Here is a 25,408-nt window from a genome sequence, read left to right as displayed (position 1 = left end):
CCATTGTTGTTCCATTGTCACACACACACACACACACACAGAGTGGAGTCATGTTTGTCAGATTGGAGAGTCTTTATTTGTGCAGTCACAGCTGAGCACATCTGTTGCAGTTGACTCGCTGTGATTTGTTTTGCGTCCGGCGATGACACTCGTCACTCAGCGAGCTAAAACACACAAGACAGACAACACAATGAGTAAATGTTTCAGTGCTTTCTCTAGTTTTTACTTTCACCAAAAGCCCTTCAGTGACTGATCCATCATGTGCTATCATACTGAGCTTTCAAACGTCGGTGTTGAGTTGACCCACCTTGCTCCCTTGGTCCCGTGTGCGGACCCGGAGCTTGTTGACCTGTGATTCAGCCACGTCAGCTCTCTCTTCTGCATCGTCGAGCTCATGCTGGAGCTTCCTGTACTTGGACAGGTTGGTGTTGGCCTGCTCCTCCTGCACAGATGGAAACAGAGTGTGCACAGGTGTGAAGGACGCTCACACTCTTCACCTACTTTTGTACGACAAACACCTCGTAAGGTGTGAAGAAAATGACGACATGGTCGTGTGACTCACCGCTTCTTCTGTCAGTCTTTTGTAACTCTTCACCTTGACCTGCAGTTTATCAATAAGGTCCTGCAGACGGACCAGGTTCTTCTTGTCTTCCTCAGCCTAAATGCAAAGTAAATGGTCAGTACTGTTCAGACTACACTCGTCCACACGTGCCCGGCATGTTTTTCTGTCACACCTCTTTCATACATCATCATCAGAAGCCAGGGTTTGAACTCTTCATCACACCAAACAAGCGTTTACATGATCCGTGTGTGCAGGCGGCGGTGGTTTACCTGGTAGGAGAGCTCTTTGATTCTCCTCTCATATTTGCGTACTCCCTTCTGATACTCTTGGCTCTTCTTCTGCTCAGTCTCTAATTCATTCTCCAGTTCTTTGACCTGCCAGTGAGATATTCAAGTCATCCTTCTTAGTTACAAGAAAGGCTAAATGTGACAGTGTTGCATGGAAAGTGATTTACCCTGGCCTCCAGCTTCTGAACCTGCTTCTTGCCTCCCTTGAGGGCAATCTGCTCGGCCTCATCCAGACGCATCTGCAGGTCCTTTATGGTCTGCTCCATGTTCTTCTTCATCCTCTCCAGATGGGCACTGGTGTCCTGCTCTTTCTTCAGTTCTTCTGCCATCATGGCGGCCTGCAAATGTCAACAATCATGGTTCAGGTCTTATCGTCTACATAACGTCATACAGACGTTTGAAATGTCAACCTTTGCACTCACGTCAGTGATGGCCTTCTTGGCCTTCTCTTCTGCATTGCGGCACTCCTGAACAGCATCATCCACCTCATTAGACAGCATGTTCAGATCACTCTCCAACTTCTTCTTCTGGTTGATGAGCCCGGTGTTCTGGAGAAAGGGGATCAGTTTAAAGACTGAACTGTCCCTGTGTTTGTGCTCTTCATACTGTTTCCATCTGCCCACCGCTTTGGAATTTTATCCCGGTGTTCCTAAAGATCATTACAACTTTGAGCACTATACTGTGATTGTTGACCTGGATTGTGATTGTATCCAGTGTTCACTGAGTGAATTTTAGGAATAGAAGTGAAAAGAGTTCCCACACAAAATGTATTCATAAGCAGTTACTGTATGTGTGCAGCAAGGTTCTGTCAACAACTATACAGTTCTACTGTATATCCCTGCACATGTATGTAGCATACAGTAAATGTGTATTACAGAGACAGCAGTGCGCAGTGTTCATGCCTAATGTTCACACCTCTTTATTCTTTTATTCATCAAATCCTCTTTAGCTGCCACTATAGTCGCAGCTACTCTTCCCGGGATCGACGCACATGCGAGACTAAGAAGAAGACGACAGCATTTTCTTCAAGAAAATAAAAAACAATTAGGCTCCTCCTACCTGAGAGTGTAACAGGTTGACTCTCTCCGTGGCCTCCAGCAGCTCGTGCTCAGCGAGCTTGCGTGCACGGTCGTTTTGCTCCAGCAGAGACCTGAGCTCCTCCACCTCAGCCGCCAGGAGGTTGTTCCGACGCTCCGTCACTGCGACCTGCTCCTTCAGCTCCTCGTTCTGATGAATGGTCTCATCCAACTCCAGCTGAGTGTCCTGCAATCAAGTTATAACACAAAAGTCTGATTATTTAAAGGGTAACTTAAAAAAGCCCCTGGGCCCGCTTAGCAACAATGTCCTGGAATCAAACTGTGGGACGACAGGGCTGCTCACACCTGAGAGGAGACATAGGTGTTTGAATAAAGGGGAGGAGTCTAGGGTAATGAGCCTCACACTGATTGGACATGAGAGAGATATATCATTTTAATACTTTACACTAAATAGCATGATTAGATAGCCATATACACCTGAAAATGTGGTTTCTGGTTTTAATTGTATGAACTCACTTTGATTTGAACCTGCAGGTTTCTCAGAAGCTTCTGAGACTCTGCCGCCTGCCTGTTAGCGTGGCTCAGCTGCACCTCCATCTCATTCAGGTCGCCCTCCATCTTTTTCCTCAGACGCACCGCCTCGTTGCGAGACTTGGCCTCAGCATCCAGAGTGGCCTGCATGGACTCCAGTGTTCTCTGGTGGTTACGACTGAAAGTTGACAAATGGGTCAATTTAAAAAAGAAAGAAAAAAGGAAGAAAAGAAGTCTGTATGCATGTGTGTGCTTGACGGAGGATGAATATCCGTAAAACTGACCGAAGGTTGTCGATTTCCTCGTCCTTCTCTGCCAGTTTCTTGTCAATATCAGCTTTAATCTGGTTGAGCTCCAGCTGGATCCTGAGGGTTTTGCTCTCTTCGTGCTCCAGGGTTCCCTGAGACAGACACACACAGACACACACACACACACACAGACGCACACAGACACACACAGACACACAGAGTGAGATCTCAGGGTGGGATTTCTAAATGTTACAGGTATTTTGTAGTTATTACATTTTGGGGGAGAGGGGTTTGTTCCTTCTCATTTGAACAATAGATATAAAACACTATTTCTACAACAACATCGTATATATGTATGTCAACTACTCAACCAAGGCAGCCAATTTTATACTTATTATTAATTATTCACAGCAGGGAATAAGAATCAGGACAAAGAGAGGTTTGTCCAGGTCAAATAAATCCTTCTTTTTCCAAATTTTGAATCCACAAATATACATTTTTTACAACTAAACCCTGTTTATCAGTTGAAATGACTTAGTAACTCCCTGTCAATATTACATGATACAAAAAACTACATCTGCTTCCCTTTTATTGTGATTTGGAATGCTCAGGTGGTTTTTGTAAAATAAATATAGCGTGCTCAATGTTACTAACCCATGCACTACCATTGATACTGTTGTCCACCTCGCTCTCTCTCTCCCCCCCTTTCTGACTCCCCCTCCCCTTGTCTGGCCACTCCCTGTCCGGTCCGGCTGCCCACACCCCATAATCATAAAACAAATAAATAAAAATACTGCAGTTCCGAGTATCACAGACTCGCCCTGCGCATAACAAATCTGTCCAACACCACAAGGCATGCAGTCAACCATATTACATGTCCTAGGGACTGGGCAGGACAGGCTAAAATTACATAAATAAATAAATAAATAAATATAGCGTCCTTTGTTAACTCAGCCTCTCGGTTTGTATTTTCACTTTATTAAACCTGTTTTGTTTTTTTATTTATTGTTACTTCCCTTCATCCCCTAGTTCTTTAGAGCCATAACAACACTGCAGGTATGAAGGCGACTGCTTACTTCAGCTTCCTCCAGTGCAGCTTGAATTTCACTTTTCTCCATGTCCAGACCCTTCTTCAGCTTCTCCAGCTCATTGATGGTCTTTGCTCCCTGGCTGAGTTGATCAGAAAGGTCAGAGATCTCCTCTGGACAAACACAGACAGAGAAGAAGCACATGTGTCACTCTAACAGAGTCAAAGTTTCTCCAGTGCAAATGTACGCCCGGGATTTCATGTCAGCTTTACCGTGGAGGTTCTTGTTCTCCCTCTTGATGGTCTCAAGATGATCCAGAGTCTCCTCATAAGAGTTCTTTAGTTTGAAAAGCTCTGTGCTCAGGCCACGAGACTCCTTCTGAGAAGTCTCCAGCTCTGACTGGCACTCTTCATATTTCTGCTTCCACTCAGCCAGCACCTGGAAAACACAAGGACACGGACTTTCAGTGGATGTCCTGACACGCTGTAAATGACCCAACATGTCAAAGGCAGGTACAAACTAAACCCCTTAAGCCTTCCCTAGTACTTAACTCAACTCAGCATTTAAAGTTGCTGATGTTTGCCAGTACCTTGTCAAAGTTTCGTTGCTTCTTGTCGAGGACAGCGGCTGCAGCATTGGCTCGCTCCAGGTCGATGACCAGGTCTTCAATCTCTGTCTGGAGCCGATGTTTGGTCTTCTCCAGGGAAGAGCACTTGGCGTTGGACGTCTCCACCGTTTCTTCAGCCTCCTGCAGACGAACCACCAGCTTCTTCCTATGAAGAGACGAACGTTGACTGTCTGACTCTGACCGTTACATTTCCAAATAGTAATAAAATAAAAGTCACTCACTTTGCTTCCTCCAGCTCCTCAGTTCTTTGGATGGCATCAGTTTCATACTTAGTCCTCCACTGAGCCACCTCCACATTGGCCTTGGACAGAGCTCTCTGCAGCTCAGCCTTGGCCTCCTGCTCCTCATCATACTGCTCTCGCAGAAGATCGCAGTCATGTCGAGAGGACTGCAGTGCGTGGGCCAGCGAGCTCTTGGCCTTTGGAGACAAATCAAGATGTTACCTAAGCTGCAGGAGCTCTATGTAACGTCCATGTGTCGGAAGCTCACTGACCTTATTCTCCTCCTCCAGCTGTTTCTTCAGCTCCTCCACATTCTGGCTGAATGAGGTCTTGGCTCGCTGGAGCTGAGACACCGTGGATTCACGCTCCTCCACCTTCCTCGCCAGCTCATCTGCAACCAAGGAGAAGAACAAGGAATCGGATTAGTGACCAGTCTGTGACATCTGTCGTGATGCAACCATGAGTAGATGTCAAATATTAGGCCCATTACTTTTCATCTGATTAAGACTATAGTTCACATTTATATCAGTCAACTATTATTAATTAATGATTCATGTTTATTTTTGGGTCATTTCATCACATATTTTCCACATTTTTTGGCACCATTTTACAATGAGGGTAAATGAATTAACACCACTTAATATTCACTCACCATTTATTATGTTATTAAGGTTAATGAAGTTATTCATTCAAATATTATTCAAGGGTCCATGAAGCTACCGTTAAACGTTACAGTAAAAGCTTTAAATAACTGTAAATGTCTTGTTTTAATTAACATTTATTAAAGCGTTCTGTGTCCGTACATTTGAAAATGTGACACTTGTTTTATGTATAATAGCACTAAATATTTAAGTGTTACTCAAGCATACTTTAGCTTTATTAATGCTCCTCCTTTATCTATGATTTCACAAATAAATAAGCAATACTTTACTATAATGAAGCATTTATTAAGCATTAACGCCCTTGGAACATGTTTCCCACTCTGTTTAATAATCTAATATAATAAAGATTAATAACATGGTCAATTGTGCTCATATAAGGCTTATTTAACCTGCTTAAAAATTTGTCAAGTCTTTTTTTAGCGATACATGAGCCGCTTTACAATAAAACATAAAGGTTAACAAACAGGAAGTCGGCCATTTTGAGTTTGGCGTCCATCTTGGTGATTTGCACGCTTCATCAGTGAATAAACTCGTCTTGTACCAACATAAAGAAACACATAACAACACTTCAGTGACGGAAAGTCACCAACTTCAGGTTTTGTGGATTCAAAAGGGGTGTGGCCACGGCAACCATGTGAAGTTTGGCTAATTTCAAACAGGAAGTGTGCGATCGCGTCAGCGTACGTGGACCGATCGCCTCGGAACTTCATATGTGACACAAGAGACCGGCCCTGAACCCAACAGGTCCATTTGGTTCCCTGTGACTCGGCCGTACGTTGACAGTGAACTCAGAGAACTGCTGCTGTTTCATGAGCATTAAGTAAATGCTATTTAATGTAACCATTTGTTGATAAAGTTACTATTATCTAAGATTCAGGACACATCAGTGGTTAAACCCATGGTTAATGTATTATCTCTGAGTGTCAGTGTTACCTCTCTCAGTCTGAGCTCGGGCTCTCTGGGTGCTGGTATCGTTGAGCTGCCTCTGGAGTTCTTCAACCTTGGCTTTAGCCTCATTCATCTGGTCTTCATACAGCCGGCACATTTTCTCTGAAGTGGCCTGCAGGCGAGACATGGACATTTGTTTGTGTTTTTATATAAAGGGATGGACGTAGTTTACTTCTTCCTGCTTGTTCCTCTCTCTACCTTGCCCTTGGAAAGCTGCTCCACGGTGGAAGCCAGGTCATCAGCCTCCATCTTGGCCTCGCTCCTCTCTTTCTCCAGCTTCTGCTTGACTCGCTGCAGGCTGTCGATCTGCTCACTCAGCTCTGCGACACTGTCCGCGTGCTTCTTCCGCAGGGCTGCAGTTGTGGCCTCGTGGTGCAACATGGCCTCCTCCAGGTCTCGCCGCAGCTTCAGAAAATCGGCCTCTCTTTTCTTGTTGAGCTCCACCTGGGCTGAGGTGGCTCCTCCCGCCTCTTCCAGACGCTCGCTCAGCTCCTCCAGCTCACGAGCCACATCGCCACGCTGCTTCTCCACTTTGGCTCTACAAGCCCGTTCGGCCTCCAGCTCTTCCTCCAGCTCCTCTGTGCGAGCCTGCGGGGAAAACAACACTCAGTCACTTTGTCAGAATGATGTTTTCCTGCTCTGTGAGAAATTAGGAGAAGACTTTACACCTGTAGCTCCTTTATCTTTTTCTGGAGTTGATTGGCCATGGCTTGCTCATCTTCAATCCTTGAGCTAATCGCATTCATTTCAAAGTCTTTCCTGATAGGAAATATTTGGAAATTGTTACTTTACATCAGTTTCAAGGACAGGATGATAATGCTTTTACTGTGTATGTATAAATATATGTGATCATTCTCACTTTTTTAGCCTCTCGTCAAGTTGCTGTTTGTCATTCTCCAGGTCCATACAAGACTCCAAGGAGAGTTTCAGATCTCCCTCCAGCTTACGTTTGACCCGTTCCAGGTCCATACGCAGCTTCTTCTCCTGCTCCAGAGAGCCTTCCAGCTGAATGACACGAGGACAACATGTTTTTAAGTACACAGTCTAGATTTCCCTCCCGTTTCGTTAGGCACTAAATGAACTCACATCATCGACTTGTTGCTCCAGCTTTGTCTTAGCTTTGGTGAGAATGTTGACTTTGTCTTCCTCGGCCTGCAGGTCGTCCAGAGTCTGCTGATGAGCCTCCTGCAAAGCCTTCTTCTCTTTAGTGAGCTTCAGAATGGTTTCATCCAGAACTGCCATTTCCTCAATCAGGTTCTTCACCTGCAAGTAAATAAGAAGAACATTTTTACATACGAGCTATGAATACATGTATATTCCACTAAAGTCTGTGCTGCAGATCCTCTGGTGGAACCTTCAGTGGAGGCAAAGCACTGCTCTCACCTTGTTCTCAGTCGCATGCTTTTCCTTTTCCACTTTAGCCAGCGTGATCTCCAGATCGTCAATGTCTTTCTTCAGCTCAGTGCACTCGTCCTCCAGCTTGCGCTTCTTGCTGAGCATGTTAGAATTCATCTCCTCCTCATCCTCCAGCCTCTCCAGGATTTCTTTCACTTTGGCCTCCAGCTGAAGTTTGGTTTTGATGAGCAGCTCACAGCGGTCCTCAGCATCTGCCAGATTGTCCTGCTCCTGTGGCACAGATACAGGAGCACAAGTATAGGTAAGTGTACTTGAGCAACATGTGTATTTGTTAGGGCGGAAAGTTTGGTGATGCACATCACTTACGGCCTGCAGCTGTAGAGAGAGGTCATTCTTCTCTTGGACCAGGCTGACCTGCTTCTCCTCCAGCTCTTTTCTCTTGGTCTCAGATTTATCCAGAGCCTCCTTCAGCTTGGCCATCTCTTCCTTCATTGCGGCCAGCTCCTTCTCCGTGGCTGCACTCTTTAGCAGAGGCTTGATTTTGAAGAAGAGCTTCATCCAGGGCCAGTGCTTGACAGCGTTGAACGCACGGATATTCCACTGGATGATCATCAGAGCGTCCCTGAAAACCAGGATTAAGATTAAAATGTCAAAGAGATCAACAGCTAGAACACCTGAATAACATGCAATAGCAGGAATTTATGAGTGTGACCTAGTGAGCAGTGAAACAGTTATATTTACTTATGGCTACCATATGGTTCAAATATAAATATAAGAGAAGAACAGTTTTAGCAAAGACGTAAATGACTGGATTTTGTTAAAGCAACAATAAAAATAACGCCATGAGTTCATGTATATATGTATACATATATACACAGTGTATATATATATATATATATATATATATATATATATATATATATATATATATATATATACATATATATATATAAACTTTACTTATATGATTATTTATATTGTTGCTTTAACAAAATCCATATATATACAGTATATATCATGTAGATGTATATATGTGTATATATACACACACACATATATATGTATATACTGTATATTTTCTTCAGAAAAGAGATGTTATAATACACATTTTAGATTGTACATGATAGATATATTATTAATGAACACATTTGATAATAATATGTGAAGTTGCCTTAAAACCAATTAGGAGCTAAAATACCATCTATTGATAACTGACAGTAAAAGACATTAAATGAATATAAAAAGTATAGTACATAAATGACATATAAGTTAAATAACAGAGAAATTCTGTTCCAGTTTCTGTGAGATTATCTTTGTAAAAAAAAGGACAATTAGATGACATTGATGTCACACGTTAAAATCAGAGGAAGGAAAGTTGAGAGCGAGAATATAAAAAGAAGGTCAGAAAGATTTATTGTGGACTTCCCCGTTTATTTATTCAGTGCTCGATTGTTGGCACTAAATCTAATCACACACCAAGAGATGCTACGCCGTGAAATCATACACCTACTGATGCTTTTGATGTATCATGACTGTGACCAAACGGGGTTACTAGATTGATTTAGTCTCAGTAGGACGGCGTCTCACAGGCCTAAATATGGCTGCAGAGCAGATTGGTCAAGGACTGACTTTCAGTGTTTAGTGGGCGAGCTGAAGTGAGTGTGCACGCAGCGGGTGGAAGGTGACCGGAGGAGGGAGGAGGGGGGAGGAGCTGAGCGCATTTCTGACATGACTCCTCGCCGAGTGCCTCTCAAAGGTGAGTGTCTGTGTTTATTTAGGAACTAAAACCCTCTGTCCAGCGGCCAAATTTAATCCTTTGTCACCCTCCACATATTCCATCTATGCGCACACTTAGAAGTACAGGCGCCGTGAACAAAGGGGGCCAGGGGCCATCGGGCATCCGGGGAGGGGGCGGAGGGTTGTATTTTTAGGGAGGGCCTCAGCAGTTGCCACTTGACACATGTCGCCACCTGACTCTGAGGCCAGTGTCAGCATTGTTTCATTTAGAGAGAGAGGGAGAGAGAGAGAGAGAGAGAGAGAGAGAGGGAGAGAGAGAGAGAGAGGGAGGGAGGGAGAGAGAGAGAGAGAGAGAGAGAGAGAGAGAGAGAGAGAGAGAGAGGGAGGGAGAGAGGGAGGGAGAGAGAGAGAGAGAGAGAGAGAGAGAGAGGGAGGGAGAGAGAGAGAGAGAGAGAGAGAGAGAGAGAGAGAGAGAGAGAGAGAGAGGGAGAGAGAGATTTGGGGCCATCATGAATAGTAGAGCCATACACATACCTAGTAACCATATAAGGACAATCACACACCTCACACACACACACACACACACACACACACACACACACACACACTCTGCTAACACTGCCCTCGGATTCCAGGCATTCTAGAGCAAGGCAGCAAATACTAAGGTATAGAGTGACACAAGCTGAATTGTGTTGCTACTGAACCTGTTCACAGAAACAAACAGGTGGTGTTTTTCTTTAGATCCTCGTGTCTTTACCTTCCTCTGAGGTCTAAAGAGGTCAGAGACTCCCCTACAAACATCATGTATTCATTTGGTTCCATTAAAAAATATTGTGTTTGATGGCATTTACTTCTTTGCTGTCATCCTATGCAGCTCCATCCTCATGATTTTGCCTCGAGCGGCTGCCTGCAGCAGGGTCAACACTTTGGCCAAACGCTGGTCCCTCAGCTCTTCCAGGTGGCCCAGCAGTCCGGCCTTGAAGAACACCTATGAGGACGTAAAGTAAACATGACACAGATGAAGACACTCGCTCACTGACAACATGGCTGCACCTAATAAACCCTGTGCTTGCTATTATATCTTAAATATAGGCCACTTGTGTCTCTTTCTAATCCACTCACTCCAAGTCCATTTAGAAAATCAGTGATTATACATCACAGGAGACATGAGTTGTTGATCCATCAATTGGTTTAAATATTGTGTGTATTTATATTTTGAGACTTTTGGGTGTTTAAAATCCCTCGTTCAGATTTACCTAAGTGACGGAAACTTTTTTGGTGAACACACGCTTAAGATTTCTTTATGAGGTGAGCCTTTTTGTTAAGGGGCTGAAAACCTTATCTATGTCGCTGGTTCTTGGTGACAGAGGCCTGCTGGTGGCACATTTGGCAAAGTCAGAGTTCTCCAATTTCATCTGTAATAGCATATAATTGAATTTGATTTGATCTTTTTACGCTGGATGCCCTCCCTGGTGCAACCCTCCCATTTATCCCAGCGTGGGACTGGCAACAGAAGTACAGCCTTTTACCTTAGTGTGTCCAAATCTGTATTGGCTGTGGTCGATGTCGAGTGAGCTCAGCAGCTTCTCTGAAGCTTTCCTGCTGTCAACAAACGTATCATCCGGGATGGCATGTGGATTCAGGATGCGATAGCTGAATGGAAGAAACCAGAGTTCCCACACTGATTATTCCTGAAGTCATTCCCATGATAACTGAAGTCAGTTTGACCTTTTCAGTGAGTCTGGTTTGTCTCACCGCTGTTTGAACTCAGCGTAAAAGATGCGGTTGGGAAAGCCCTTCCTGCAGATCCGGATGCCTTCCAGCACACCGTTGCAGCGAAGCTGGTGCAGCACCATAAATGGATCCATGATCCCTGCACAGAAGAGGTGTCACATGTTAGCCAAGTCCACAGAACTTAGCGCCCGATGGTGAGTGATTGTGCCGTGTGTTACCTGGAGTCTTGGTCTCATTGGGGATGATGCAGCGCACAAAGTGGGGCTGTGTGCTGCGCAGGTTGGTCATTAGCTTGTTCAGATTTTCCTGGAATCAAAGAGAGAAATTGACATTTAGAACTGAGCATAGACATGAAAGCCAACAGTTCACGCAATGAGCAAACCTGACAAATCTCTGACAGAACCACACTCAAAGATGTGCAGCATCTGCCTAGACAGGTTGGGGTGAAAGGAAAAATGGTTCACTCCCCCTTTACACCTGGCATTAGATAGCACATGCATTTACACATTAACACGTGTCTCCGGTGTCCACTTTAAGATCCGATTGCTATCCGATCACAGTCACCTCCCCCTCTGTGCACTGCCATAGCAACAACAACGTTAGCTGCACGTGAAGTCGCACTCATGTATGGACTCCTCTTTGCTTTTAGAAGCAGGGGAAGAATTTGACAAGCGGAAAACTGATGAAAGCAGAGGAGACTGTGCAGTTTATTTTGTCAGCGCTGTCACGAGTACCTCCGCTCCGCTCAGCTAGTCTCCGGGTTAACAATGTGATAGCGTCCGGTTGTATTTACACCGGTACTTACATGTGTCAGGTGCTAACTGACTGAAATCTGATCGCAGAAAAGGCATTTTAATGGCAGTTGTAAAGTAGAATTCGGTAAAAACGACATCATTTAACACATGAAATCAACCGTGTGTGTGTGTGTGTGTGTGTGTGTGAGAGTGTGCTACTCAGTATTATAAAAACACGAGTGAATAAAGTGAATGGTTTTGAAGAAACTTAATAAATAGACTCTTCAAACAAAAGTGTAGCTGCTATTTCAAACAGACATGGGAACATTCTCTGTCAGGATTATCCTGACTGAAATAATGGTGATTAACAGAATCATTTTTTGCGATAATTGTAAAACTCAGCTTTAAATGTCTCTAAAACACAGTTTACCTTACATTTTGGTCAGAAGCAAAACAATCTTATTCTGATGTTACCTATTCAGGATCATCCTGATAATGGAAATTCTCCACTTTTTTTAATAAATCACAATGTGCCATGAAATCATACACATTGTCCCGTCCCTGTAAAAATAAAAGGACTTTACTGAACTTCATTCTGCAGCAGCAGCTTGTGTGAACTCTTCGATGTCAGGGAGAAAGGAGCCAGCACAGACTTAAAGTGATGTTCATGTGATCATTGCCCTAAACATCACTGCAAGTCTTAACTGCCTCCGTCCCATCTGTCCAGTGATGTCCACAATCTTCTGAAATGTTGGACAAACATGTGTAAACAACACGGACTCACCTTGTGAAGCTGAGACACTGTCTGGAAAGAAGCTGCCTTCCTCCTCTTCTCCTTTCCGCCGGGCTTTGGGTCAGAAGCTGAAGGAGAGCGAAGATCAGAGTGATTACTAGAACCACGTGACGTTAGACTCACAGACTACAGTTAGGCTCCTGTTCTCTGTACCTGAGTCTGAGCCGATGTAGTTCTCATAGAGCGACGCGAGGAGCTTGTTTGCAGACTTTTGGAAACATGTCACCACCGTCTCGTTGAGTGGGTCTTTGTTTTTGTCCAGCCAGCCGATGATGTTATATGGCACCTGCAGAGTAAGAGCAGCGGGGTTCATTTCTGTTTGTCCCACTGAAATCTTCAGAGAGGAAACACACTTACCACCCCAGCATAGTGCATCAGCTCAAAGTGGGTCTCGTACTTGCGTTTCTTGTCTGGCCGTGGCTTTTGGAAATTAGGTGACTTGCCGTAATGATTATCATACAACTTGGCTTTAAAGCTGCTGTTTGTGGCCTTGGGGAACATGCACTCCTCTTCAAGGATGGACATGATGCCTAGTGGCTGGAGGAAGAGCAGTGTGTCATTACTATTCCTCCATCACGCTCTGATTATGTGAAATGTTGATGTGTGTTTATTCACCTTTTCAATGAGGTCGATGCACGCTTGGAGGTCCAACCCAAAGTCGATGAAGGTCCACTCGATGCCCTCGCGCCTGTACTCCTCCTGCTCCAGGATGAACATGTGGTGGTTGAAAAACTGTTGCAGTTTCTCATTTGTGAAGTTGATGCACAGCTGCTCGAAGCTATTGAGCTGCAACACAAAGAGGAACAGGTGCTCGTGACATGTACAGCAGGAAGAACACAAGAAGAGACAGAGGGTGAGACACAGAAATATCTGTAATAACGTGTCAAGTTACTTCAAAGATCTCAAACCCAGCGATGTCCAGGACTCCTATGAAGTACTGGCGAGGCAGGGAGGTGTAGAGCGTGCGGTTGATGCGTCCTACAAGCCATTTGAACATTCGGTCATACGTTGCTTTGGCCAGAGCACCAACAGCATAGTTCACCTATGTGAAGTAGAGTGTGTCATTTATCTTAATGATGCAGCATCTGTCACATTACAAAGTCAAACACAACAACAACAACAACACAGACAACAGGCGTCACATCTTCTTACCTGTTCGACATTCTGTCCCTTCACCACGTACTCGTTCCCCACCTTCACCCTTGGGTGGAGGAGGCCCTTTATGAGATCAGCTGAACTGACTCCCATCAGGTATGAGGCCTTGTCTGCACCTGGTCACCATCCAGCACAAAGAGACGGTGTAAATAAAAACAACCTTGCTTTTAAACCTGCACCTACGTTTGAGCCACACATCACATCATTATCATTCATACTTTCAGTGCCGTCAGCCTCCGCCTGCTCCTCGCGCTGCTTTTGCTTGAACTTCATGTTTCCAAAGTGCATGATGGCTCCCACTATTTTGTAACAGCCGTATTTCTCGTCGGGCAGGAAGCCAAGGATGTCCATGGCATGCTGCAGAGAGGAGAAGAGGACGTTGTCTCACAGTTTTGATCAACTCAACATCCTGTTTCCGTATGGAAAACATAAATCTCCTCACATCAGTGGCCACCAGCTCCTGTCCGTCATCCATGTTCTCCACGGTGGTGACGCCCTGTGAGCAGACGTGGAAGTCGTACGGGTTGGAGGACACGAGCAGCATGTCTGTAACAAAGAGATAACACCTTGACCTCATAGTCAACTGCAGTAGTAAGGAATTAAAAAGTTAGGTGAGCAATGACTCACCTAACAGTTCTGGTTTCTTCTGCGACATGATCTGGTAGTAGATGTGGTAGCTCCTCTCGCCAGGCTGCTGGAATATCACTCTGGATTTTTCCAGAAGATCTGAAGGACAATTAGAGGTGTTTGTATGGAACATGAAACATCAAACAACATGAACTGCATGTTCTGACACAGTCTACGATCATTTACTCACATATATCGATATCAGACGAGGCCAGTTTGCCAGTTGGTCCAAAGTGGATCCTGATGAATTTGCCCTGAGTGACATTAAATATTTATGAGATGCAAGAGAGAATTTACCCTCATTTTCATTCATTCATGAAAGGTGGGGTTACACCCAGGACGGGACACCAGTCCATCTCAGGGTCACATATGCCGAGTTTCCACCGACTCGCCTCAGCACGGTTATTTTGCTTTTCCACTAGCATAGTACCTGGTACTTTTTAGTACCTGCTCTGGCTATGCGTGACGTCGTCAGACTGCCGGCCACTGATTGGTCAGCGTGTCGTCACAGGAAGAGACGTCCGACACAAGAATCAAGCTGAACTGTAGATCAGTTAAAAAGACTTAACAATCTTAAACACGTGGGTGATCTCCAACAATTACCAGGGAAATGTCTAAAATCTCAATATTTAACAGAGGAGTCTGGTGTGTTTAGTGACAGCACTGCTGATCGTGCGCGGCATCACAAACCCTGCTGCTGTGTTTCAGTCCAGTGACTGTGCTACGGTCATGGAGGACGTACTGAACTAATATTTTTAATGAACTGATTCTAATGATTCTAATGATTCAGTTACACTGAAAACAACTGCTTTACAAGTCACTGTGTGTAAAACAAAGTCACGGCAGTTTCATGCAGCCGTGCAGTGATGACTCCGCCCATGTTGAGAAAGTACTTTTTTGTAGTGGAAAACCAACCTAAACCACGCTATGCAGAGGCGAGCTGTGACCATAGGTGGAAAAGGGGCTATAGAGACAAACAACCATCCACTCCCACTCTGAGTGTCCAGTTTGCCTAATCTCTAAACCTGCATAGGGAGAAAATGCAAGCTCCAGGCCCTTGTTCGGAACGGGTCGCAAAACCCAGGTCTTCTTGCTGCAAAGGCAAGACTGCTAAACACTAGACCAACAATATAAAATTCACATATAATACACTAAACAAACAGAATTTTCCAGGTACTCACAAAGCGGGATGAGTTGTCATTCCTTAGCGTTTTGGCGTTACCAAACGCTTCCATGGCTGGGTTTGCCTCAATAATCTGATCCTCCAGAGTTCCCTGGAAGTAAAAGTTACGAGTAGAATATAAGAACGCCCAGTCCGTTATTTTTAAAATTGCAGTTCATAAACGTTTTCTACATCTTAAACTCACCCCTGTTTTTGTGGCAGGACCCTGTTGCAAAAGAGGAAGGTGAGAATTGAGAGTGAGAAAAATATTGTTTCAAGTCTGATGAAAAAAAGAACTTTCACAAACAAAAGGGAACACCATGACCAACTGGAGAATTATAAACTGGTTAAAGCAGTGGTAAAAATGGCCACCTTGTTTTATAGGATGGATTGTGGTGAAAAGGGGGAGGAAAAAGGAGCTTCAAACAACATAGAAAATTGAAAAACCAAAAATCAAAGCGTTATGAAAAGATTAAGGAAAAAGTTTGGAGCCAAAACAACAACATTATCAAAAAAAAAGAGGAAAAGGGGAAATAATGGTTCAAAAATCAATGAGGAAGCAATGTTGAGAGGCTGGAAATGGCTGCACAACACATGAGGGTAGAGACTCAGACACGAACATCATCAGTTCTCACATTCACCACTTTGACGGGATGGAAAATGTATGGACACGGTGTAAAGGGGATACACTGCAGGATTTCTGGGACCAAAAAAAAGAAAAAGGAAAAAAGAAAAAAAAAAATACAGCAAAAAAAGCTTTTAAAAAAGGGGAAAACAAAAATAGGGGTTGCCACATCAACCTTACTCCTTTTTTGGCAGCTGTATCCCCAAGAGCTGCCACAATGGCAAAATACTGAATGACACGTTTCGTGTTGACAGTTTTGCCAGCACCGGATTCTCCGCTATAGGAGTGTAAAAAATAACAAAGTGTATATACAACAGAAAAAAACAGAAGAAACTGTGCACAACACTGCAAACGGCAGAGTCAAACGCAGAAAAACTGCAGAGCAGATATGAACCACAGATAAACTGTCAAATATCGTAGTACAAACAACAATATATATGTATATATATATATATATATAGTTTGTTTCTTCTCTAATTTGTTACTTAAAAGACAAAAACATCCCACTTACGTGATGAGCATGGACTGGTTCTCCCGATCTGATGAAAAATGTATAAAGATGAATGAATCAGTGGTTTGTTCCACACATGCGTGTGTGCGTTGTTGCAATAGTAAAGTGTGTGAATACAAGTACTCACTTCGCAGCATGTCATTGTAGGCATTGTCTGCTATAGAGTAGATGTGAGGTGGCACCTCAGAGCGCCGCTTGCCTTTGTAGACAGCAACCACAGGAGCGGTGTAGACAGGCAGCCATTTGTAAGGATTCACTGTCACACAGAAGAGCCCGGAGTAGGTCTAAGGAAACAAGACATCGCAGTCAGTCAATCTGGGTAGTTACAGTATACGGTCAGCCCTGAACCAGATATACTCACATAGATCATCCAGTTTGAGTAACGTCTGCGCAGGTTATCCAGCACAGAGGCCTCGTTCAGGTGAGTCAGCATGGCCATGTCTTCAATCAGGTCAAACTTAGGAGGATTCATCTGCTGGATGTCCCCTTCCTTCACGGTCACAGTCTGAAATACCAAACACAAGCAGAACGAGGGGAGCTTGAGACGCGGTTCCAAGGTTTTTATTCATAGCTGTGTCAAGACAAGTCAGTTTCATTCATGTCGCCCAACGTCACAAACACAGTTGGCCTCAAAGGACTTTAAAGTCTGTACAGCAAGTCACACCATTAGACCTTCACCTTTAGACCCTCACATCAGGTGAGGAAAACCCGCATCAAATTTACAAATACTGCAAACAAATGAGTGTCATGAGTTCAGTTCAGTTCAGAGTTCCATTATCTTTCAACGACAAATGTATTATTTTGATGTTAGCAGCAGATAAAATGTATGCTGCTAACTGCATAGCACGTATTGTTGTATATCGTATATACCTACGTATTAACTGTCATTTTTGTTGCATTTAGTTACTTGTTTTATTTTATTTTATTCTATGTTACTCTCACTTTTATAAATAACACTTTCTAAAAATTTTATAAATAAAGCTTCATGAATCTTGAATGAATTACAAAAGCGCAGTAAAGCAGTGCATACACAACCACACCTGACTTCAAATCCAAATAAATACACAAATAAATAAAAACAGATTACCTTCCCATCTTTGGTCTCAACGACGACTTTGTCATCACTGAACTCCCTGATCTCAATTGCAATGTAGGCCTCTTTGTCATCAGGGATCCAGGCTCGCTTCTTACCTAACAGCAGCAGCAGCAGCAGAGGGGGAATAAAACAGTGAATAAAACAGTGAATAAAACAGACACTAATCAAAGGGTAAAGTAAAACTATTACACAAATAATATATGTGGGTTAAAAACTGACCTATTTTTACACTTAATTTGTTATCGGTTCTTATTAGACAAAACAAACCCACAAAACTTTTTTTACTTTAAATGTATTTACTAAACTAAATAAAAAGTTAGATTCTATTGTGATATTTTTTGTTTCCCTAAAAACTAGAAATCAACGCAACCGTTCTTTCATAACTATGTTGAATAAATTCATCATTTCCACATGTCAAACAACACGCGTGCGTCTTCTTTACTATTTAAATGGCACAAATGTAAGCTTGACTTATTGAATTATGATGTTTGCCATACAAGGGTGTCCTTATTAGACCTACCGTCAAAAGGGATGGTGTGCCTCGCCATCAGCTCCAGTTCAGGTTTGCGTAAATAAGAAGCGGCCTCCCCGAACTCCTGCAAGTCAAAGTGCGACATGGTGGCAGCTCCTCCGCGGACGCACTGTGAGACTGTGGAATTCCCTTGGTGAGGAAAACAAAGACTTTGAGTTAATCGACAGAGGTGACCGTGTTCAGTTATTCTCTTATCGACGGAACCGATTTCTTAACAACACGGCTCGTGCGTAAAAGAGCGCAAATCCATCACCAAATGAGGAGGAAAAATACAGAAAGTTGCAGCGCGTGAAGTGAGAAGTGTGAGTGCTGCTGAGAAGTTAAATGAAGACTCTATGAGATGTTTTAATGGTCAGGCGACCCGCGCGTAAAATGCGTAATGATCAACCTACCAAACAAAGACGCAACGATCTCCACTGACCTCAGGAGGAGCGCAACAAAATGACAGTGGACTGAGATGAGTCCTGCTTTATATTGTGTTCCTCAAGGTCACGGTCAGTGGACATTTGTCCCTCATTAGCATATGCCACCTCCTTCGTCGCCGATTGGTGCTGAGCGTCTGTCTCAATTGACACAAAAGGAAAGCTACGTTTTTGTCATTGCGCTAAACCCCAGCCGGCTATTTTTGTATCCCAGTTATTTAATGCAGTATACACACTGCAAGGGAGTGTGAGAGAGATGCATGAGGAGCATCCCTGTGTGGGGAGATCCTTTCACTCCCTACATTTTGAAGGGCACTGCATAGTTGCATTTAACCAGGACATTTGTGTCCAAGAAAACCTGGAAACAGTTCAGACTCAAACTGGACTCACTGCTTTTCATCCCTTTGTTACACAACTGGACATATTCCACTGCAGGTGACTTTGATGGTCATGAGCTGATGTTGACCTCTATAGTCATGCAGCTTTCGTGTTGTTAAGTGCCAGCAGGGATGTTTGCTATTGTGTTTGGCCACAGAGGATGCAACCTTAGAGGAGATTATTTCAGGAGTGGTGTGGCATTAAACATGCTTCTATAAATACACTACTTTATATTAATAGCGAGAAACATGGCGCGTGGCTTCTACCAGGAAAATAAAGACAAACACGAGGGACGCTTTAGACAGAAGACAGACGCGGGGAAACATTTAAAAAATTTACTTTTTAAAATGAGTCAGAAAACACCAAGAGCCTCAGACGTAAATGTTAAAGTGTTGTGTAAACTGTCCACCGACAGTACAGCATGTTATATTGTCATATTATGTGTCATAAGTTGCTGTTGTAACTTTGTGTATCCAGTAATTGTGGTGTAAGCACTGCGTCTCTCACACTCTGGCTCCACCAGATCTGACCTTCACAGCAAGGGGAGAGGTTGGTGCCTGGTATGAGAGCAGGGTGACAGTGCAGCAATGGGGGTGTGGGGTGTGTGTGTCTGTGTGTGTGTATAGTTTCTCAGAATAGACAAAGCCAGAGTCCAGCATTCCTGATGTGAAGATTGACTGTTCACTGTTGGCTGCAACGAGTTCATGTAGATAAGGGGAAGATGGAAATCTATCGCCAATGTCACTCTTACTCTTAGGTTTGGTACAGGTGATAAGCCCACCAGAAACAAGAAAAGATGGGCCGCCATCTTTGTTGACACCACTATCTGTCCCTGTGGCAGACTAAGAGGTGTTGCCGCGATGGCCTAAACTTTCTTGGGCATCAGTTAGATAGACGAGGTCTGAGCTATTCTGGGACAAGGGGCTCTTCAGAGGCAGAGGCTGGTTTATGTACTATGTCACTTGGTGCAGCATTTGAAAAGCTGGCATGCTGATAACACATGAGTAGGAGATGAATCCCAAAGTCCCCAGAGCCGCTGGCTTTAAATAAGTTCACATACTCCGGCACGTAAACACACACACACACACACACACACAGGCGCGCACACACAATGAAGTGCACACAGGACTAGCGTCGTCTCCAACACATCTCTCAGCACTGCTATACAACAGCCCCCTGCAACAGCTGACTTCCAGAGCAACCGCTTTCCTTTCATCCCCAGTGTTCCTGAAAATCATTTAGATGTTGCCGTGGCCAGACTTTCTAATGCTCACTTTTTGCTTATTGCACATTTGTACAGCTTTGAATCACCTTCTCATATATAATGAAACAAATGGGTGTCCAGCTGTAGGCCTTAACCACAAAACACTGGTGCAGAGTCCTTGGTTCATTATTGGGGATTGGCCAACCCAGTGTTTGGTGATATGTGAGCGAGGAGCCGACATTTTGGGCATCAAGACTTGATCTGGGGGTCGGTCACAGTTGTTTTAGATCATCATGCGCCGAATACCAGCAGGCTTAGGCAGTGAGATGGAGAAAGATTGGGAATTATGACTGCAGTCATTCTCAGCCTCGTTTTAATCGCACACAACCCAGTCACATCTCTCTCAACTGTTCATCACAAATGCTGCCAAAGGATCTTATATATATATATGTAGATCTATAGATCTATAACTATAAGAGTAGCAAGAATCCTATCAAACAGGGAATTGAACCATTCCCTACCTCCTGAATATTCTCTTACTCAATGTTAGTTATGGGATGGAAATATCTACGTGATCAAAACATTAAAAAATGATCCTGTCATACCATGTTCAAAGAGGGATGTAAATCAGTGGATTATCACAACGTCAACCTCATCAATATTATTATTATTATTACTACTGTTATTATTGTTATAATTACTGTTAAATAATTGTATATGCAGTCATGAACACTCATTTCTACATCGCTACTGCTTTGTGTGGATACACATACTGTATTTTTACATTTTACATTTTTATTTATTCTTTTTACTTACATTACATTACATTACTGTTTTACATCTTCCACAATTAATGTCATGTAAATGGGAAAAAAAACTATAAAAATGTAGTCACCAAATAATAATAATAATAATTTCTGCCTTCTTTTATTTCACTTATAAGTTGTTTGTAACTACACTGGATTCAAATGTGCGACATAAATAAAGTGTGCTGGATGGAATATTAACACAACTCTCTGGTTGTACTGCCGTAACCTTAAAATGGGCAGTGAAGCAGGGTTTCATTTTGGATCAAAGCATTCATTGCTGGTGGATATTTCTGTAATCGCCCTCTGTGCGGCCCACAATACCTTGCAGCAACTGTGCAGGCTCAGGTCTTAGCCATTGGTTCATTAGAGTGGAGACAGGCAGACGCGAGGCACACACACACTCTAAAGCCCCAGTTACTCTTCCACACCCACTCCACCCTGTAAAAACACACAACAGACTTAATCAGTCTTTTAGCGAGCCTTCAGGGGTTTGATACCTCAGCTATTAGCCCGTGGCTCCAGACAATAGCCCATCTTTCATTGTGCTAAGTTGTGGTGTGGGTCAGTGGGCCTGCTCGACCCTGCCAGCCCTGCCCTGTATGCATGGCAGCCCTCAGCTGTCTTTCTATTTCAGGATGCATGCAGGCATACCTCGGCCCAGCTGGGGCATCAGAGACAATGGGCGTGCTGCCTTATCCAAACACAGGCTTGCAGACAATCTGACGCACTCCAGGATCCCAGTGAGAGCCCCACCGCAGCCCCACCACAGCCCCCGCTGCAGCCCCCGCTGCTGCCCAATAAAGAAAAAGCAAAGGGTTAACTAGGCTGCGCAGACTTTTATACACATCGCCTGGAGGTCTTTCTATACTGAGCGATCCAAAGCATTAACATTCATTTGTTGTGTGATTTAAAACATGAAAGTCGTTTTTTATTTGATTTGAAGGCAGTTCTTACTCCGACCTTGTTTGCTGTACATTGTCATGGATAAGATGACGAAAGGTTAATACATTACTCAAAATAAAGGAAACAAATGTATTATTATGTATTCATAATAAAGTTGAACTGTTACCACACATTGATGCCCGTGTTTTGTTATTTTAGTTCCAGTGAAATCACTGTTTCTTAAAGGTGAGCCATGACTTCACTTGCTCTGCTCGATTTTAAATAGACTTGGACGGGACGACTGCCTGAAAACAACTTCAGTGAGTGACCCGCAGCATCTCACTGTCAGGCCGTAGACAGTAGCATAACCCGATCTAATTCACTCGTCTTCCTATTGGGATCTCTTAAAGATGTCAAGGGATGCAGGTGGCAGTGTTTGGCCTGTGACCATAATTGGTATTTAAACAGAGCTGCTGTCACAATGAGAGGCATTTCAGTGAGTCGCATGTCAGCCCTTTCACAGTTGACACAGGCTTTCCTGTGCACACACACATGCATGGTCCGAATGCACCTCTGCTACAGAAGACAGCATCACCTGTCATCCATGGCACCAACGCAGAGGGAGAGGACACAGACGACACAGATCACTCAGGACAACAATCATCTGGAACAGAGGGAGACCTCTGGACAACAGCCATGGACAAATGATCACACCTGAAGGAACGCAAAAAAATTTCAGTTCAAAACTGGTCAAAACATTGTTAAATTATTCATTTATTTATTGTTTTTTAGACATAATAACGTTTGGGTTGTCCATTTAATTATTTATTAGCCCTTTGTGGACATGATTCAGTCTTCATGTTCTTCTTCTACTTCTTCTACTCTCTGCTTCTCCCTTCAGCTCAGTATCTCCGGCTTTCGACGTCATAGATTTTGTCCAAACCCAAAATTGTCCAGGTGCTGTCCTCTCTTTGGACGCCATGAAGGCCCGTGGACTTGGTACACCCTTCCTCGACATGATTGATGATGATACAAAAATCCATGGTAAACACAGTTCTCCCCTCTTTTCACTTTTCTTTGAACCTATAAAGATGAAATCACATTTCAAGAGAATTAAGACAGGGTAACAACAACAGTAACAACAATAGTAAAACTGGTTGTCACATCATTTCTTTCTTCTTCTAATGTCGGTGCTTGTGTGTCACCCACACTCATTTCTTCATTTTCTACACTCAAATGTTTCCACTCTGCAATGTTGTTTTACACAAGGTCCTGTTCTTTCACATGAGCTCAAAGTGTGGAGGACGGTGGACAAACTGTCTGACTGTTCTTCTGCCTGACACCCACGCCTATGACTATCATGATCATGGTAGACATGTCAAGTTTTCCAGCTGGGCCCTTGGTGACATTTTTGGTGATGAGAGTTTATTCCCTTTTCAAGATTTGCATACTAAGTACAATCTACCATGCATTTTTTTTTTCTTTTGTTTCTTATTTATCAGTTAAAGTCAACATTGAAGGCATTTCATTACAGATCCTCCTCACCCCAAAGCCTTCTGACAAAATGTTGCATACTACTACGATGGCTGATAAAGGACTAATGTATGCATGGGTGGTCTGGCTTCCAGGCTCGGTCAGTCCCTGCCACTTGGAACTAGATGGAATATGGAAAGTAGATGTTCTACATCTGAGTCCAGCACAGTTTGAGTAAACACAGGCTTTGCTTCCCTGAGAAACCCTGACCACTCATTCAAATGTATTATAGATTTGAACATATTTAATGCCTGGGAAGCTTAATGCGATGAAAATGATTCCCTGTTTGCTCATTGGACACAACTGGCTCTTATTACTTCACCCCACAGAGTGGGAGTGAAGTATTGTTTTTGGTGGCTCTGTGTCTGCCATCTGCCATCTCTGATTGCCTTGTTTTCCTATGTTTTGGAAGTGTGCTACTGTGGCGGGATTCTGGAAGCTCTCTGAGATATCTGATGTTACATTGCCTTATTTTATCAGATCATTTTCATTCTTTTTTTTAATGATGTGTCACATTTGGTCTCTCAGCTGTTAAGACGTGTGTCTCCCACCTTTGCTATCCTCTACTTCTGTGTGGATGTGTTGTTAGATTTGATCATTTCTCAGATTTTTTGTGTTTCCCCAGTTTTTCTTCTTATCTACAGAAGTGCACATTCACTGGGACATTCACCTGCTTTGGTCACACCTAAAGAGTATATTTGAGTCCATGTCTGCTGTTGTCCATACATATATATATATATATATATATATATATATATATCTACATATATATATGTATATAACGTTTCTATGATGAGCTGCAAATACAACAGTCAGGTAAAAACATAACTGGGCCCTTCCCAACAGCAGAGGGTATCATAAGACCACAAATGACAGAATGTAATAGTAAACATTATCAATCACATGTTTAACAAACATGTAGAGAAGCAACATTGTCATCATTTTGGTTGCAGTCTGATATGAAACCCAACACTGGTCTAACTACAGCCCTGGACTACAGTCCTTTCCCTATCAGTGGTACCTGCAGCCTACTTCGACTAATTTTCTCATTGATAGGAATTTTAAATAAAGTGTTTTTGCATTTTCTAGACAAAGACATGTCAGACAGTAGAGTGGAGGCAGGTGCAGTCACTCACACTGAATAGGTAAACTGTTGAGAATCTGTGCTAAAGGGTATTTATATTGTAACAGGATGACAGCTATGGCTCCAGTGTGTCATTGAGTCATATTTTTAAACACACCTAAAGAAATCCTTAAGGGACCCCTAAGGTTGCAGGTGGTGCTACAACCAAGTACAGAGGAAGCTGTTGGAGAAGTGCTAACAACTATTTCAACCAACACCAGCCACGCATTCCCGTCATCAATCCAACAACATCTCTGTCTCTGCTCACACCTGGCAAAGCAAGGGAACTGTGTGTCTTCATGTTACCTTCCAAGAGGGTCCTCATCATCTTCAAGCTCCCTGTTCTTTGGGAGGGAGGAATATTTCCAGCACCTCAAGTACTCTGAGCTGACAGAAGAGTGCAGAGTGGCTGGCTGGCAGCAACCATTCACCCAGTTGAAGTCGGCTGTAGGGATAAGTCAGTGTGACCACGTCTCTGTGACCATGGCAGGTACAGAAGAGGCAGAGAAGACAAGATGCAGGAGGGACAGTTATTTTTCTCTCTCCCTTTCTTGTCCCTCCCCTCCCCTCTGTCCACCATTTTTCCTTTCACCCCTGACTGGCCAAGGCGGATGCTTCACATCTTTGGGTTTCGCTTTGTCAGCGATTTCTTCCTCTTTTTTTTGTCTCTCCACTGATGCCTAGTGTTTTCTCATGGTGTGAACTGTTGGGTTTCTCTTTTCTCTTCTGTAAGGTCTCTGCCTTACAGTGTAAAGTGCCTTGATATAATGTATGTTGTGATTTGATAGATCGTGTTTATATAATCCTTTATGAATGTGCTGTACGTCCTTCATCTGGAAACAG

General features: G+C 43.4%; 1 protein-coding gene across 2 annotated transcripts; it reads right to left on the bottom strand.

Moving 5' to 3' along the window:
* Positions 1 to 53: 53 nt before the first annotated feature.
* Positions 54 to 18,670, bottom strand: myh7ba (myosin, heavy chain 7B, cardiac muscle, beta a). Of its 2 annotated transcripts, XM_058631858.1 has the most exons (44): positions 18,607 to 18,670; positions 18,203 to 18,343; positions 17,674 to 17,777; positions 16,948 to 17,091; positions 16,714 to 16,870; positions 16,587 to 16,614; positions 16,256 to 16,352; positions 15,656 to 15,676; positions 15,470 to 15,562; positions 14,479 to 14,542; positions 14,289 to 14,387; positions 14,104 to 14,207; positions 13,880 to 14,018; positions 13,659 to 13,777; positions 13,399 to 13,548; positions 13,122 to 13,292; positions 12,864 to 13,043; positions 12,660 to 12,792; positions 12,498 to 12,574; positions 11,198 to 11,285; positions 11,001 to 11,118; positions 10,775 to 10,898; positions 10,097 to 10,233; positions 7,875 to 8,130; positions 7,536 to 7,778; positions 7,239 to 7,415; positions 7,012 to 7,157; positions 6,821 to 6,911; positions 6,351 to 6,740; positions 6,138 to 6,264; positions 4,815 to 4,933; positions 4,543 to 4,739; positions 4,283 to 4,466; positions 3,966 to 4,131; positions 3,742 to 3,866; positions 2,702 to 2,817; positions 2,403 to 2,595; positions 1,909 to 2,112; positions 1,272 to 1,397; positions 1,017 to 1,187; positions 832 to 936; positions 563 to 658; positions 308 to 442; positions 54 to 164 (listed from the first exon to the last, which is right to left on the bottom strand). In XM_058631858.1, exons 2-44 carry the CDS (start codon positions 18,297 to 18,299, stop codon positions 153 to 155), a joined length of 5,823 nt encoding a protein of 1,940 aa, XP_058487841.1. In that variant the 5' UTR covers positions 18,300 to 18,343; positions 18,607 to 18,670; the 3' UTR covers positions 54 to 152. The 2 variants fall into 2 exon arrangements, with proteins under 2 accessions (XP_058487841.1, XP_058487842.1); XM_058631859.1 differs by lacking the exons at positions 16,256 to 16,352; positions 16,714 to 16,870; positions 16,948 to 17,091; ... (1 more) ...; positions 18,203 to 18,343; positions 18,607 to 18,670 and having other exon boundaries at positions 16,587 to 16,608.
* Positions 18,671 to 25,408: the final 6,738 nt, after the last annotated feature.

The sequence above is a fragment of the Solea solea genome, chromosome 6, assembly GCF_958295425.1.
Source record: "Solea solea chromosome 6, fSolSol10.1, whole genome shotgun sequence".
Taxonomy (NCBI): Eukaryota; Metazoa; Chordata; class Actinopteri; order Pleuronectiformes; family Soleidae; genus Solea; species Solea solea.
This window is presented reverse-complemented; position numbering and strand designations above follow the sequence as displayed.

Bases quoted from the DNA above. Each gene is read 5' to 3' on its own strand.
- myh7ba (XM_058631858.1), bottom strand. From the start codon at position 18,299: ATGTCGCACTTTGACTTGCAGGAGTTCGGGGAGGCCGCTTCTTATTTA. The intron at 14,019-14,103 runs GTGAGGAGATTT...TCCTCTCTGCAG, and splicing joins AGGAGCTGGTGGCCACTGAT to CATGCCATGGACATCCTTGG. The intron at 11,119-11,197 runs GTAACACACGGC...TCTTCTGTGCAG, and splicing joins CAATGAGACCAAGACTCCAG to GGATCATGGATCCATTTATG.